At 61.3% G+C, this 16658-nt stretch overlaps 3 protein-coding genes across 4 annotated transcripts in view; 1 reads left to right on the top strand and 2 right to left on the bottom strand.

The window, feature by feature from the left end:
• Positions 1 to 791, bottom strand: part of ZNF638 (zinc finger protein 638) — a 57757-nt gene extending 56966 nt beyond the window's left edge. The window contains exon 1 of the mRNA XM_061351974.1: positions 669 to 791. Coding sequence (XP_061207958.1) covers positions 669 to 766 — 98 coding nt within the window. The 5' untranslated portion in view covers positions 767 to 791. The remainder of the gene's footprint in view (positions 1 to 668) is intronic.
• A 6570-nt stretch (positions 792 to 7361) lies between these two features.
• PAIP2B (poly(A) binding protein interacting protein 2B) lies at positions 7362 to 9592 on the top strand. The gene is made up of 3 exons (XM_061351893.1): positions 7362 to 7545; positions 8319 to 8495; positions 9164 to 9592. Exons 1-3 carry the CDS (start codon positions 7375 to 7377, stop codon positions 9218 to 9220), a joined length of 405 nt encoding a protein of 134 aa, XP_061207877.1. The 5' UTR covers positions 7362 to 7374; the 3' UTR covers positions 9221 to 9592.
• Positions 9593 to 11353: 1761 nt separating this feature from the next.
• NAGK (N-acetylglucosamine kinase) lies at positions 11354 to 16444 on the bottom strand. 2 transcript variants are annotated; one of them, XM_061351891.1, is made up of 10 exons: positions 16382 to 16444; positions 15497 to 15581; positions 14195 to 14293; positions 13960 to 14101; positions 13753 to 13863; positions 12856 to 12968; positions 12386 to 12473; positions 11801 to 11898; positions 11633 to 11711; positions 11354 to 11562 (listed from the first exon to the last, which is right to left on the bottom strand). In XM_061351891.1, exons 1-10 carry the CDS (start codon positions 16408 to 16410, stop codon positions 11372 to 11374), a joined length of 1035 nt encoding a protein of 344 aa, XP_061207875.1. In that variant the 5' UTR covers positions 16411 to 16444; the 3' UTR covers positions 11354 to 11371. The 2 variants fall into 2 exon arrangements, with proteins under 2 accessions (XP_061207875.1, XP_061207876.1); XM_061351892.1 differs by having other exon boundaries at positions 15497 to 15613; positions 16382 to 16442.
• Between the last annotated feature and the right edge of the window lie 214 nt (positions 16445 to 16658).

Here is a 16658-nt window from a genome sequence, read left to right as displayed (position 1 = left end):
CCACCCGGGGGGGGGGTCAGTTGTCCCCAGGGTGCCACATTACAGTGCATGGAAGCAGGGGGCCACTCGTCTTACATCCCAAACAGGGCGATGGGGGCATCCCGATGGCTTCTTGGGGACATTCTGTGACATCTGTCCCTTGATCCCAGATCCCTATGGATGAGGTTGGGAATCAGTGGGGGCTCCAGGCAGCAATGGGACCATGGTGGCCATGGGGCTGGTGGAACCCGGGTTGGGGTCCTACAGACCCCCCCTTTCCCAACCCCCCCCCCCCCAGCACAGCAGGGTGTGCTTCACTCTATGGCATGTCCCCATCCCACAGGACACACCAGTGACATCAACAGGACAACGCTGGCCCCATCCCCAGACCCCAAAGTGGGGTCTGAGCACTTAAACACCCCCTCCCCAACACTTATGGGGGGGCAAACCTGAAGGTTGGGGGTCCTTGGACCACGCAGCATCCCTTGGTGGCCCCCAAACCTGCATCCCTAGGATGGAGCCTCCTGCCAGGGGTTTCTTACCCCCCCCACGGCATGGGGACCCCCCCAATGTGCCATCACCCCCCATTGGAGGGTGAGTTTGGGGTCACCCCGTTTATGCCATGGGGGTCTGGCCCCTGGCATTGGGGACAGCGGTGGCGTGGTGGGGGGGGGGGGGGGGGCACTCACCGTCCGAGCGGGTCGAGGGGCAGGGAGCCGGGGTTGGGGGGCCGGGGGGGGCCCCGGTTGCGGGGCGCGGAGCCCCCGCCGCTGTCTCCCGCCGGCATCGCGGGGCCCGGCAGCCGCTGGGTGCCCACGGGAGCCGCCCGCAGCGGGGCTGGCGACGGGCCCGGGTTCGTCATGGGGGGGGGCATCGGGGGGGGGGGAGCCGGGACCGGGGGGGACCCGGTTGGGGTTCTCCAACAGCGGGAGCGGGGCTGGGGGTCCCCCGGTGCCCCCCATACCCCGGTGCCCCCCCCGATCCCCCCTCACCTCAAATGACCCCCCCCCCGGTGCCCCCCCATCCCTCACCCATCCCCGGTGCCCCCCCCCCGTACTCCCCCGCCCCGGAGCCACGCGCGCGCCACGTGACCGCGGGCGTCCCGGGATCCGCCCCCCCCCCCCCGCGCCTCCGATGTGTTTACATCCACCCGCCCAATCGGCGCCTCTGTAGCAGCGCTCCCCACGCGGCGGGGCGGGGGTGTTTGTGACGGCTCTCCCTATTGGCTGATGCTCCTGACAATCAAGCTGTGGCAGAAGGGGGCGGTGCTACGTTGTTATTTACATGGCGGGCTGGCTCCGCCCACCCGGCCGAGGCCACGCCACTCTGACCCCACGTGGGCGACGCGTGAGTCCGACCAATCCCGTTCTTCACTATTAACCAATCCGGATGCCAGGAGGTGGAGGCGGGTCTCCAATGAGACGGCGGCAGGAGCGGGCGGTGCTAAGGGCTTGATTGACAGCGGGCTGATGGAATCGCGACGAGCTGGCTCCTCCTTCAGACCAATCACCTTTAGAGGAGCTCGGAGGGGGGCGGGATCTCGTGAAGCGTTGAACCAATGAGATTGCAGCACCCTCGTAGGGCGGGGCGGGTGGGCGGGACTCTGCCACACGGGGCGGGCGCAGCGGCGGCAGCGGAGGGTGCGCGGCCCGAAGCGGCATCGGCCGGGCCCGGCCGCAGGTAACGGGGGGGTGGCTGCAGGCCTCGGACCGCACCGGGCCCCGGCAGCACCAGGCATGGGCAGGGTCGGGCTCCGGAGGGTGCAGGCCGCTGGACGGGGCTCACCGGGCCCGGCCTGCGGAGCTCGGTGCCCTCAGCAGGCTCTTGGGCCGGGTGTGTGGGGCCAGAGGAGGGGGTACCCCCGGTGTGGGGCGGGGGGTGATGGATCCTCCCTCCCTCGTCCCCTCGGACCCGCTCCCATAGGACACACCGGGGACAGGCTCGGTGGTCCCGTCCGGTGCCATTGCTCCAGAGGGATTCCAGGCTGGCAGCCAGGTTATCCCGTTTATCCCCCCCAGACCCAGCCCCGTGCATGCTGTGGAGGGTCAGGATGCGGCACACGGGCAGGATCCGCTTCCCAAGGGGTCCTTGTCCCCACCTTGTCCCCTTCGTGCCGCATTCCCAAGGGATGGATACGGCCCCCGCAGCCTCCCCATGCAGCAGCCGGCTCCCGGCTCCTGCCCTTTGGGGATTCAGTTACGGGCCGGTTCCTCAGGTTTCAGCCCCGGCGTGCAGGGACACGTCTGGGGCTGCCGCAGGAGCCTCCTGGCCAGGTAGGGAAGTGCCTGATGTGGCGACGGCTCCATGGGACACGCGACGGGCTCTGCTCCTTCTTCCTTCTTAAGCTGCATCTTGTGCGGAGCGCTGGGCTCCTGATGCGCTGAGGTGGAAATCCATGGGAAACACCATCGGGAGTGCCCGTGCTTCCTTTGGGCTCATCCCAGCTTGGTTTGGGTTGGAAGGGACCTTAAAGCTTCTCCAACCCCTTCCACTGGAGCAGCTTGCTCCAAGCCCCTGTGTCCACCCTGGCCTTGAGCACTGCCAGGGATGGGGCAGCCACAGCTTCTATGGGAGCAGCAAGAGCTGGTGGAGCTCCCAAAACGCAGCTGGAATCCCCATGGGTGCTGTATCCCCCTTGGCTGCTTTGTGCTACCCTTCCACAGCCCCACTTGGAGGAGAAGCCATGGGGTGAAGCTTGGGATGTGCCTATAGGGAATGTGGTGCCTTGGTACAGGCAGAGGTAAAGCTGCTCCTGTGGGGTGCAGAGCCCTCGGCTCTCCCTGCCCCTGCCTTGCCCTGATGCAGGGCTGTGCGGTGTGACCCACACACTGCAGGGAAGGGATGGGACCCAGAGGGACCTGGACACGCTGGAGAGGTGGAACCTCATGGAGTTCAACAACAGCAAGGGCAAGGTCCTGCCCCTGGGCTGGACAGGCTGGGGGAGCCCTTAGAGCAGCTCCAGTGCCTAAAGGGGCTGCAGGAAAGCTGGAGAGGGGCTTGGGACAAGGGATGTAGGGGAATGGCTTGAACCTGCCCGAGGGGAGATGGATGGGATACAAGGAAGGTGCTGGGGCATTGGAAGGGGTTGAATGGAGAAGCTGTGGCTGCCCCATCCCTGGCAGTGCTCAAGGGCAGGTTGGACACAGGGGCTTGGAGCAAGCTGCTCCAGTGGAAGGGGTCCCTGTCCATGGCAGGGGTTGGAACTGGAGGAGCTTGTCCTGGTTCCAGCTGGGATGAGTTCATTCTCCCTGCTCACTGCTCCAAGGTTGTTTTGGCTTCCCCCTGAGACCGGCACTGATAACGCCTGTGTTCAGTGGATGCTCAGCTCACGGAAGGGGAATGTGGAGGCTGAAAGGGAAACCAGGTCTGTGAGTGGCTCCTGGCCCCAGCTCCAGCAGCGTTCCATGTTCCTGGGGCCTTCCCAGCCCTTGGTGCCTGTGGGAAGTGGGGATTGTTCTGTGGGTGCAGATTAAAGCGGAGCAGGAGGAGATTATCCCCTGGCTTGGAGATGGATGCGGTTCCTGAGCAACCGAGGGAGATCCGTATGGGGAGCTCTGCATCTGCTGCAGGCCAGGGAGCAGGAGGAGGGATGCCAGGAGGGCATAGCCCTATAAGAGCCGGCATCCACTGGTGGTAGGGCTGGAGGTGATGGGAGCAGTGGGAGGCTCCCAAAGGCTGCAGCAGGGCTCCAGCTCCGTGCTCCGGTGATGGTGGTGGGGAATGGGGAATGAAACCTGAACAATGGGAAGGAGAAGCTTGGGAGCAGGGGTAGAGTGCGAGAGGCAGCCTGGTAGAAGGAGCCAGCCCCTCTCACTGAGTTCCCCAGTGAGATCCAGCTGGGAATGCTGGGGAAAGCCATGGATGGGAGGAGGGAAAAGGTGCAGCTGGGCTTGGAATTGCAGGGAGCTTATCTGCAAAGGGAGCTCAGGGCACAGGTGGGCAGAGGAGGAGGTGGCAGTGGGGCTGAACCGGCCCAACCTGTGGAACACAAGGAGGAGGATGTGTGGGAGCTGACACAGGAGAACCCTGTCATTCCCTTGGGAAATGAGGCCGGTGAGTTCCCTTCTCTCATTGCTGCCTGTGGGAAGGTCCAGCCCTCTTCTCCCTGCTCCATCCCTCCTGGGCTGCGCACTGGGGACCAGTTTGCTCGTGCTCCGGTTTCTCTGCCATGGGGAGTTTCTGCACTGGGAATGGAAGGGGGGGGAACTGGGTTTCTTAGGAGTCCCCTGCAGGTTGCAGTGTGAGTGATGCTGAAGCCAAAGTGCTGGGGGGGGAAGGTTGAGTTCAAAGCCCTCCATGATCCTCCTGGGAGCTGTGGGGCAGGGAGGGAGGATGGGAACTGGGAAAGGGCACAGAGAGAATCCCAACTGGTTTGGGTTCAAGGGACCTTAAAGCCCATCCAGCTCCAACCCCTTCCATAGAGCAGCTTGCTCCAACCCCAGTGTCCAACCTGGCCTTGAGCACTGCCAGGGATGGGGCAGCCCCAGCTCCTCCATTCAACCCCTTCCAATGCCCCCCCACCTTCACCATGAACTTCCTTGCATCCCATCCAACTCCTCTCCATCAGGTTCAAGCCATTCCCCTTGGCCTGGCCCTACAGGCCCTTGTCCCAAGCCCCTCTCCAGGTTTCTCCATGCTCCAGGCCCCATGCAGCCTGGCTCCGTGCTCTGCTTGGTGCTTTCCCTGCTCCCTGCACTCTCCCTGCTTCCCGGAACTATTCCTGGAGCTGGGAAGTTTTCCCCATCCCGGAACCTACAGGAGCAGCCTCTGCTGAGGTTTTGGCTCTGGGAGGATGCAGAGGTCGGGATGGCCCTGCCTGAGCCAAGCACCCGCTCCCTCTTAACCCTTTGGGATAAGGGCAGGAACGTGGCTCCTGCCACGCTTGGGATGCTCAGAGCGGTGAAACCAAGCCCCATGGGGGACCCATTTAGGGTTTTCCCTTCAGGAGCTCCTCAATTGTGTGAGGTTGGGCCATGAAGCTTCTGCCTCTCTTGCATCTAAACTGGTAGGTCCTGTCACTGGGATGGAGCAGCTCCGGTGCCTAAAGGGGCTGCAGGAAACCTGGAGAGAGGCTTGGGACAAGGGATGCAGGGATAGGACAAGGGGAATGGCTTGAACCTGCCTGAGGGGAGATGGATGGGATACAGGGAATGTGGGGGGGGCATTGGGAGGCTGGAACCTGTAGCCATGGGGTGCTGTGTGTCTGAGCATCACCCAAGCACCAGATGGAGGCGGCGTTCCCATCGTTCCCATTTCACATCATTCCGTACCTATCCCAAAGGACACCTCCCTCTGCAGCTGCTGTTCCAGCCCCAGCTGAGTGTGGGAGCATGGGGAAGGCAGGAGATGCTGGTGCAGGGCAGCAGCTCCATGGAGCTCCTCGGGATTCCCATGCTCCACAATGGGATGAGCAGCTCCTGGAGGTGCTCTGTGTGCTCCGGATGAGGATGCTGAGCTCCCGCTCCCCATCTCAAAGCCTCTTTTCCTTTGTTTTTAATCATCTGCTCCCTTTTCCAAGCGAAAAAGAGGAAGAAATCCAAGAAACCTTTGTTACAAAGCAGCCGATTCCTCAATCCCGGTCCGAGCTCGGGCTCTGCAGCCCCAGCAGAATTCCCCTGGCTCCATGCATATTCCATGGAGCTGACTCAGAGCAAAACCACCCCAGGCCAGTGCATCCATTGAGCCAGGGCTGGGAAAGGCACATGGGGGCTGGTTGGAAACCTCTGAGTGCAGCAGGAATGGCTCGGGAAGGAAGGTTGGGAATGGCTTAGATCAACAGGGGAGATGGGGGATGAAAGTAATAGGGAAAAGAGAGTGAGAAGCACAGGGAAATGACTGCACTGGTGGGAATTAAAGCCCTTTGCAGGGGATAAAGTTCCAGGAGCAGTTCCTGAGCATCCAGCCCTGGCTAACGCTGCTTTAGGAGCACCAAGACACACCATGGACCTCTCAGAGCCTCCACAGGCTCCTAAAGGCTGGGAGAGGAGCAGCATCCATCCCCCTGGAGCCGGAGCTTGGCTCTGCCTTTGCTGCAGTAACTCAAGCCAAAAGGATGCTGGTGAGCATCCCCATAGGGATGAAGGTGTCACTGTGCCGCCCTGCCCCAATCCCAGGCTCAGGTTTGGTCCCTGCTGTACAGAGATGCTGGAGATGGTCCAGAGGAGCGATCCATTGGGAATCCATGTGAGCTGGGCAGCAATTCCTCCCCACTGTGTTTGCTATGGGGAGCTGTGGGGTGCTGCGGTTTGGGAGCAAGGACATGAAAGGGTTGAGGCAGGCTTGGCCCCGCATCCCTGCCGGCTTTGGGAGCAGCAGCAGGGCTTTCATCACTGCTCCTCCTGCAGGACAGGTTCTGCAGGTGGAACAAACCAGATCCCCATGCAGGGCTCTGCTTCCACTGATCCCAGGCACCATCTCCTCTGCTCCCAGCTGCCCCAAATGCAGCGTAGGAAGGGTTGGGACCTGCACATGGGATCCTGGAATGCTTTGGGTGGGAAGGGACCGTACCCCTCTTCTCAACAGTGCCTGTGTTCAGGTCCAGGTTGGACACAAACCATTCCGTGATGCCTCTGACCCTAAAGCCTGTTGGGGGGGGCTCCCCATCTCTCTCCCTCCTTGAGACCAAACCAATGCACTTTTCCCCTTGGGAATTCCTGTTTTCCAGCCCCTCTCCTGCAGGATGCTCTCCAGTTCATCCCAGTGCTGTGCTGGAGCTGGATGCAGCTCAGCTCCGGGTAAATCCTGCACCAGGGGAGGTTAAAGCATAGAGCTGGGATGTGCTAATGTGTTGTGTCCATGCTTTTCATCCAGGTTGTGCTGGCCTTAGTTGGTGTTTGGTTATTCCATAGGGTTTACCTATGGAATTCTGGCTCATTTCTCAGTCTGTGCATCCTTCCCTCCATCTGCTCCTGGGAACCCTCCAGAAGCTGAGGTTTGGGATCCCATAGGGTCTCTCTTGCTTCAAGCCATGGTACTGTGGCTCTAAAGATCTCCTTTAGGAGAAAGCCACCTCCATGTCACAAACCAAAGGGATTTAGGGAAATTCCCTCTAAAACCCAAGGAATTACGGCAGAAACAAAGGGACAGGGGCGATGTTCTGCCAGAACTGGGGTATTTTGGGATAGGGAGTGCTGCGGTGCTATAGGGTTGGCTGAGGGACAACCCAGTTGTGTGCTTTGTGGTGGGTCTCAAGGGGATGGGATGCTGGGGTGGGTTTGGGATGCTGGAGCCTTCCCAAGCCCTGGGATGAAGCCCATGGAGAAGAAGGGCTGTCGGTGCCAGGGGTGTCGTGCTGCTTCCAGCACTAGGGAGGAGGGAAGGGAGCTGGGAAGAGCCTTGGAAACAGGAGCCTGGAAGCTGGCATGGTTGGGGGACAGGAGCAGGCTCCTCACCCCAATGTTCTCCTCCCCACAGTCCATAATGATGAATGGGTCCGAGCTCGGCAGCCCGACGGGATCCAGCCCCAAATCCAAAGAGGACCAAGTAGTGAACGGGCACGATGAGAAGGAGAACAACCCCTTTGCAGAGTACATGTGGATGGAGAACGAAGAAGACTTCAACAGACAGGTGAGGGCAGGAGGGTGGTGCCAGCTCCGTGGTCCTGCCACTGGAATGGGGTTGAGGGGCCAAAGGGAATTCCCTTGGTGGGCACCATGGAATGTGTCTGCACGGGGATGCTGGCTCAAGGGAAGTCATCCCCTTTGCATCATGGAATCAACCAGGTTGGGAAAGAGCTTTAAGCTCATCCAGTCCAACCCTTCCCCAGCACTGCCAAGGCCACCACTAACCCATGGCACTGAGGGCCTTGTTTCCACAGTGCTGGATCTGCCTGGAAGGACATGGGATGGATGATGTTGGAATAAACCCCTCCCTATGCCTTTGGTCAGCTCTTTCCCAGAGGGATGGGGATGGCTCCATCATCTTCCGATGGGCTTTGCTATGGTGATCCAGAGCTTCCCTTGGTGTGTGTGCAGCTGGAGGGACAGGAGCAGCCTGAACACCAGAGGGTTTGGAGCCTGGTTGGGTCAGCACTGAGCTGCAGTGGGGGCCCATTGATCCAGGTGGAAAACTCCATCCAGTGAGAGTGGAACTGGGCAATCCCAGCACAAACTGGGCTGGGGGAGAGGGGGAATGACAGAACCCTGGAATCCCAGCTTGGTTTGTGTCAAAGGGACCTTAAAGCTCCTCCAGCTCCAGGGACCCCTTCCATAGAGCAGCTTGCTCCAAGCCCTGTGTCCAACCTGGCCTTGAGCACTGCAGGGATGGGGCAGCCCCATTGGGCCATTCCCCTTGTCCCACAGCCCCTTCCCAAGGTGTGACTGATGCCTCTCTCCGGGCAGGTGGAGGAGGAGCTGCAGGAGCAGGAGTTCCTCGACCGCTGCTTCCAGGAGATGCTGGAGGAGGAGGACCAGGACTGGTTCATCCCATCCCGGGACCTGCCCCAGGGCATGGGGCAGCTGCAGCAGCAGCTCAATGGGCTCTCGGTGTGCGACGGCCACGGTTCAGAGGACATCCTGGTAAGGAGCGTGAGGGATGGATGTGCTGGGAGGTCAGAGGTGGGCACAGGACCTGGCCCCTGTGCTGGGGTGGAGATCCTGAGGGGTTCCTCAGTGCAATGGGGTGAGAAGGGCTTGGGACAAGGGCCTGTAGGGCCAGGCCAAGGGGAATGGCTTGAACCTGCCCGAGGGGAGACTGAGCTGAGCTCTTAGGCAGAAGCTCTTCCCTGTGAGGGTGCTGAGGCGCTGGCACAGGGTGCCCAGAGAAGCTGTGGCTGCCCCATCCCTGGCAGTGCTCAAGGCCAGGTTGGACACAGGGGCTTGGAGCAAGCTGCTCCAGTGGAAGGGGTTGGGGTTGGAGCTGGAGGAGCTTTAAGCTCCTTTCCAACCCAAACCAGGCTGGGATTCAATGGTAACAGACTGGTCCCGGAGCAACCCCTCCCTGTGCCAAAGCAAGAACTAGGAGGCACAAACACCACATCCTCCTGGGTTTCCCCATCCAAACCCACTCTGGGAGTAGACCCTTGGAGCTGGCACGTGCTCAGCACCATCCCCATGTCTGGGAGGACACAAGGGCCAGGCCATATCCATGGCACCATCCTCACCACACAGGTTCCTATGGAATGATGCTGGTGGGGGGGATCCCAGTATCTGAACCCCTGATGATCCCTCTCCATCTTCCCTTCCAGAGCAAAAGCAACTTGAATCCAGATGCCAAGGAGTTTGTGCCTGGCGTGAAGTACTGAGCACCCCGGTAGGCTCTGGAAGGACTGTATCCCTGCTTTGGGAATGTGATGGGGATGGAGGGAGCGGAGCAGCCCCCAGCTGGACTCTGCACCGCGCGGAGCCGCTGCACGTGGTGAATCTTCCTCTATGCTTCAAGTACCTTCTCCCCCCCATCCTGTTTTCTTTTTTACCTCCTCCTTTGTATCATTTATCACCTTTTTGGGGCAGTTTTTGCATCCCAGGACTCCTGGCCTTTAGGTCTATCCTGGAGCCCAGCACTTCCCTCTGCTTCCCAAGCCCATTTCCATGTGCGCTCCAAACCCGTCACCTTGTTTGAGTAGGATTCATAGGGATCCCCCTGTACCCTCCCCAGAGGCAGCAAAGCCACCCCAGGGCCCACGCTGGCATTCCCTGCTCCTGGGATACGGGATTCCCATGGTGAAAGGGACGCTGAGGTGGGAGTGTGAATCCCAAATGCATCCCAGCCGCTCTCTGAACACTTAACTCCTGCACTGCTTCATGGCCTGGGGGAGCTCTTAGGGAAGAGCAGAGCCATCCATCCCTCCATCCATGCATCCATCCATCTATCCATCCCTCCCTCCATCCATCCCTCCCTCCATCCCTCCATCCCTCCCTCCCTCCCTCCCTCCCTCCCTCCATCCATCCATCCATCATCCATCCATCCATCCCTCCCTCCATCCATTTCTTCATCCCTCCATCCATCCCAAGGGAAGGGCAGCTCCTGGAAAACACAGCTTCTCCTTAAAGATTCCCACCCCCGAGATCTGGGGCTTGTCCAGCAGGATGAGCTGCAGCTCTGGAGCGTTCAGACCTTGGAAGTAAATCCCAGCAAGACCAGGGGGGAGCTGGTGCGGAGCTGCTTCCCTGGGAGAACAGAGGCATCCTCTGGTTTGGATTGGAACGGATCCTAAAGCTCATCCCATTTCCAGTTCCCCTCTTGGGGATCTCCTTCCCCTTGGGCAGGATCTGGTTGGGCTTCAGCTCCTCAACCACCACCCAGGTGCTCCTGGTTCTCCTTTGGGAATCCAGGGTTGGGAACCTGTATCCAGGGGAGGGATGACTCCAGGGTCTGGCTGCAGTAACCAAGGCAGGAGCTGCTGATTCCGGCATTCCCTGGACTACACAGAGCCGTTAATGGAGCGGGATTAGGGATCCTGTGGGATTTGAGGACATGGAAGCGAATGGCTTCTGGTTCAGCTCCATGAGCTCCTGGGGTTACTGCACCATCACTAAGAGCGAGTGGAGCTTTGAGCTGATGGAGCTCTGGTGCTCCATGGGTATCCCAGCTCCATCCCTAATCCCTGCGGAGCTGCTGCCTGCCCCAGGAGGTGCCCAGCTCCAATGGGGTGAGTCCTCCCATTGCTGGTCCAGCGCTGTGCCTTCGGCGGCCGGGATGGGATGGGATGGGATGGGATGGGATGGATGCAGGGAAGGGCTCTCTCCTGTAGCAGTAGCACAGAACAGATCCCCCCTTCCTTTCTCTGGTTTCTGTTTGGTTTCTGCTCACCCCCCCCCCCCATGCTGTACATTTGGGAAAGGCCTCGTTAGAAATAAACGTGTTTGGGAAGGGAGCAGAGCGCGGGTTCAGTGTGGACCAGGGGGAGGTCCCTGTTGAGCCCCATTGGATGGGGGGGTCTTGGCCAGGAGCACACTGCAAGGACAGCAGCAAGCACCGGCCCCATGCTTGAGCCTCAGCACCAAGGACATGGAATGTGAGAGGTGAAAGCCAGGGAGAGGGGCTTGGGCCAAGGGGAATGGCTTGGACCTGCCCGAGGGGAGACTGAGCTGAGCTCTTAGGCAGAAGCTCTTCCCCGTGAGGGTGCTGAGGCGCTGGCACAGGGTGCCCAGAGAAGCTGTGGCTGCCCCATCCCTGGCAGTGCTCAAGGCACAGGGGTTTGGAGCAAGCTGCTCCAGTGGGAGGTGCTGGGCCCGGCCCTCATCCCGATTCCATGCTCAATCCCAACAGCATCCTCCTCCCACTTGCCCCTGAGCATCACCCCAGCCCCACACCCACAGAGCCCATCCTCCTTGGGTACCAAAACAGGAACCCCATGGTTTGTTCTCCATCCCCCAACTTCCCCATTTCCCTTTGGATGTTGCAACCGTTTTATTGCCCCCCTCCCGTTCCCTGCCCGCCCCTTGGGGGGGGGTCACTGGAAGCTGTGGCTGTAAAACACATCCACGTTGGCGGCGCAATCCAGGGGCAGAGCCGCTCCGATGCTGCGGGCGCCGAGCCGGGCCCCCCCCAGCGCCGAGGAGCGCTTCAGCTTCAGGAGGCTGAAGCGGGAGAAGCCGCGTCCCGCAGCGCCCCCCCGCGCCCGGGTGAGCACCTGCAGGAACCCTAAGGGGGGGGGGGTACAGACGTTATGGGGGCAGCAGCATCCCCCCCACCCCAGTGCATCCCCACTCACCCTCCTGCATCCGCTCCCAGCTCTTCCACACGGAGCCCACGCAGATGATGGGCAGCCCCAGCTCCCCCTGGAACAGGCTCTTGGGGAAGGGGGGGGGTACAGAGGTGACACCAGGACCCCCCGCACCCCATTTTCCCCCCATTCAGGTGCCCCCCATCCCGCTCTCACCGTGTGCACCTTGGGCAGCACCGCGGCCACGTGCCGGGCCAGGACCTCCCCGGCCTGGTGGAAGAGGTGGCAGCAGAGCGGGTCCCCGGCCTGAGCACCTGGGGATGGGGCGATGGAGGGATGGATGATGGATGGTGGGTGGATGATGGATGGATCATGGATGGAGGGAGGGAGGGATGGATGATGGGTGGGTGGGTGGATGGATGGATGAATGATGGATGGATGATGGATGGAGGGAGGGATGGATGGATGGATGGATGATGAATGATGGATGGATGGATGGATGGAGGGAGGGATGGATGGGTGGATAAATGGATGCATAAATGGATGCATAAATGGATGGATAAATGTGGATGGAGGGATGGATGGACGGAGGGATGATGGATGGATGATTGATGGAGGGATGATGGATGGATGATTGATGGAGGGATGATGGATGGGTGGATGGATGATGGACGGATGGATGGATGGATAAATGGATGGATGGATAAATGGATGGATGGATGGATGATGGATGGGGAGGGGGCAATGGGGTGATGGGGTACACATGACCCCCCTCCATTGCCCCCCCCCCTTTATCCGTACCCTCCGCCAGCCTCTGGCAGAACCCTGCAAACTTGGCCTTCTGGAAGGAGCTGTAGAGATGGGGCAGGAGCCCCATCCTGTCCTGGATCTGTGGGGCGGGTGAGGGGGGGTGCACTGTGAAACACCCCCCCCGCACCCCCAAACATGGTGTGTGGACAGGACCCCCCCCCCCCCAGCATGCAGCCCAGAGCCCCCCATGGACCCTCCCAACCCCCCAAGCCCGCTGGGTCCCCAGGACCCAGCCCAGAACACCCCCCCGAACCCCATCGTGTAGCCCAAAGCCCCCCAGATCCTGATATGCAGCTCAGAACCCCCAAAGGGCCCCATCATGGAGCTTGGAGCCCCCCAAAGACCCCCCCCCCAGAGCCCCCAAGACCCCAGCGCCCAGCTTGGAGCCCACCAGGCCCCATGGGATGAAGCCCAAACCCCCCCTCTCCCACCTCAGGACCCCCCAGGCCCCCCCCCAGCACCTGGAAGTAGTCGAGCATGGCCTCCTTGACGTATCCCACGTCATGGGGGGGCTCCTCCAGGTTGTCCATGCTGTCAAACACCACCTTGACCGCCCGGTGCGCGATCCAGAACGCTGCGGGGGGGGCGGCCGTGGCTGAGACCCCGCCACAACCATCGCCATCATCATCAGCACCACCATCACATCATCATCACATCATCACCACCACCATTGCCACCATCGCCATCACCATCACTATCACATCATCATCACTATCATCACCATCATCATCACTATCATCACCACCACCATCGCCACCACCACCATTGCCACCATCGCCATCACCACCATCATCATCATCACATCATCATCACTATCATCACCATCATCATCACTATCACATCATCATCACTATCACATCATCATCACTATCATCACCATCATCATCACTATCATCACCATTGCCATCACCATCACATCATCATCACTATCATCACCATCATCATCACTATCATCACCGCCACCACCATCACCACCACCACCACCACCATCACCATCACCACCACCATCACATCATCATCACATCATCATCACTATCATCACCACCACCATTGCCACCATCACCATCGCCATCACCATCACATCATCATCACTATCATCACCATCATCATCACTATCATCACCACCATCACTACCATCATCACCATCACCACCATCATCATCACCATCATCATCACATCACCATCACTATCATCATCACCATCACCACCACCATCACCATCATCATCACCATCGCCACCACCATCACCACCATCACCATCACATCACCATCACTATCACCATCACCACCACCATCACCATCACATCACCATCACTATCATCATCACCACCACCATCACCATCACCCCCCCAGCCTCACCTGAGCCCTCATCCCCCATCATGTGGCCCCAGCCGCCGCAGCCGGTCTCCGACCCGTCAGGGTTGATGAGTTTGCAGTTGGATCCAGTGCCCGAGATCAGGACGATGCCGCCTGCGAGGTCCAAGCCCATGGGGACCCCCATGTGTGTGTGTCCATGTCCCCCCCCCCATGCCCCATTCACCCCCCTAGCCCCGTCCCCCCCCGTACCGTGATCAGTGGCGGTGGCCATGGCCCCCACAGCATCGGTGGTGATGGAGAAGCTGCGGCTGAGGTGCGGGAAGCGCCGGTGCAGCTCCTCCTGCAGCTTCCCAATGGCAGCCTCCTGGTCCCCCCCGCTCAGGGACAGCCCCTGTGGGGCACCGAGGGCCCGGTCACCATGGAGGGGTCAGGGACACATGGACCCGGTGCGGGAGCATCCCTGGGGAGGGCACTGGGGTCTCACCAGGGAGAGCAGGGGCACGCGGGGGTCGGCCCCGGCCTTGCTCTTGGCCTCGCTGACCATGCGCTCGATGCGGTGCAGGCACTGCTCCGAGCCGATGAGCTGGGAGAGGGGGCGGCGGTGAGGGCCCTCCCGTCCCCGTTCCCAACCCCGAGAGACACCCCCAGAGCCCATTGGAGACAAGGACCTGAGGGACATGGGGGGGACACTGAGACCCCAATCCCAATCCTAACCTCCATCCACAGAGCCCATTGGAGACAAGGACCTGAGGGACACAGGGGACACTGAGACCCCAACCCCAATCCTAACCTCCATCCACAGAGCCCATTGGAGACAAGGACCTGAGGGACACAGGGGACACTGAGACCCCAACCCCAATCCTAACCTCCATCCCCAGAGCCCACTGGAGACAAGGACCAGAGGGACACGGGGGGGACACTGAGACCCCAATCCCAATCCTAACCTCCATCCCCAGAGCCCATTGGAGACAAGGACCTGAGGGACACGGGGGGGACACTGAGACCCCAATCCCAATCCTAACCTCCATCCCCAGAGCCCATTGGAGACAAGGACCTGAGGGACACGGGGGGACACTGAGACCCCAATCCCAATCCTAACCTCCATCCCCAGAGCCCACTGGAGACAAGGACCTGAGGGACAGGGGGGACACTGAGACCCCAATCCCAAACTCCATCCCTAAATCTCATTGGAGACAAGGACCTGAGGGACATGGGGGGACACTGAGACCCCAATCCCAATCCTAACCTCCATCCCCAGAGCCCATTGGAGATAAGGACCTGAGGGACACAGGGGGGACACTGAGACCCCAATCCCAATCCTAACCTCCATCCACAGAGCCCACTGGAGACAAGGACCTGAGGGACACAGGGGACACTGAGATCCCCAATCCCAATCCTAGCCTCCATCCCCAGAGCCCACTGGAGACAAGGACCTGGGGGACACGGGGGGACACTGAGACCCCAACCCCAATCCTAACCCCAATCTCCATCCCCAAATCCTATTGGATCTGATGAGGTTAGAGATAAAGGGAGGACAAACTGAACCCCCCCAATCCCAATCCCAAACTCCATCCCTAGATCTCATTGGAGACAATGACCTGAGAGACATGGGGGGGTACACACTGAGCCCCCCAATCCCAACCCCCTCCCCAAACCCCATCCCCACAGCATCACCCCCATCCCTGAGCTGTTGGCAACCCCCGACCCCTTCTCCGCCGGCTCCATCCCCCCCAAGCACCCCCAGGGCCACCCCCCCCACACTGTGTGTGCCCCCCCCCCGGCTCACCCAGTGGTTGGTGCAGGGTCCCTCGGTCTCAGCCAGGATGCGGCCATCTCCGGACACCACCACCACGGTGGAGTGGGTGCCCCCCCTGCAGAGGGGGGGACGCTGCTGGTATCACCCCTGAACCCCCATCCCAGGGGGGGTCACCCCCTGCTGAGCCCCATTGCCCTGATCTGCATCACCCCAGGGACCCCCTGCGCCCCCAGGGATGCTGCGGGGGGGAACACATCAGGATGGGGCTGTGGGATGAGGATTTGGGGTCCCTGGAGGGGGGGGAGCTCCTGACCCCCCCATCCCGCCCCATTGACCTCGGGCCCCGGTCCCATCCTGCACCGGGCATGAGGGGTTGGGGTAGGGGGGGGCAGAAGCTGATGCCCCAGCCCGGGGGGGCTGTGGGAGGGTTCGGGGCGGGGCAGGAGGGGTCCGGGGGGGGGCGGAGCCGGCTGTAGCCCCGCTCCCGGGGTACGGGGGTACAGGACACGGGGGGTACCGGGTACGGGGGGTACCGGGGTACCGGAAACGGGGGATACCGGGTATGGGGGGTACCGGGGTACCGGATACGGGGGTACCGGGTACGGGGAATACCGGGTACGGGGGTACCGTGTACGGGGATACCGGGTACGGGGGCTACCGGTTTCAGGGGGTACCGGGTACGAGGGTACCGGATACGGGGGTACCTGATACGGGGGATACCGGGTACGGGGGATACCGTGTACGGGGATACCGGGTACGGGATACCGGGTACGGGGGTACCGGAAACGGGGGGTACCCGATACGGGGGTACCGGGTACGGGGGATAGCGTGTACGGGGATACCGGGTACGGGGGTACCGGAAACGGGGGGTACCCGGTACGGGGGGGGGGGGGCCCCGCCCGCGGCCGCTCTTACCCCTCCACGCCGCCGAACAGCGCCGCCATCGCGGCCGGGCCACGGCCACCGCTGAGGCCACGCCCCCATGGGCCACGCCCTTCCCCTCAGAGGTCACGCCCATTGGAGGAGGAGTCTCTCTTAGGTCACGCCCCCCAGGCTCCCGGCTCCTCCTCGACTCGCCCCGCCTCCCCTGGCCCTTGCCCCGCCCCTCCGCCCGCCCCGGGTCCTTGTGCCGACCATCCCGCATGGTCCTGCTTTACCCCTAGTCCTTGGGAGCCCCGGGGATGGGATGGGG

The sequence above is a fragment of the Neopsephotus bourkii genome, unplaced genomic scaffold (genome assembly GCF_033783945.1).
Source record: "Neopsephotus bourkii isolate Nb327-2 ecotype Australia unplaced genomic scaffold, CSIRO-AGI_Nbou_v1 NB_616, whole genome shotgun sequence".
In the NCBI taxonomy this organism is placed as follows: domain Eukaryota; kingdom Metazoa; phylum Chordata; class Aves; order Psittaciformes; family Psittacidae; genus Neopsephotus; species Neopsephotus bourkii.
This window is presented reverse-complemented; position numbering and strand designations above follow the sequence as displayed.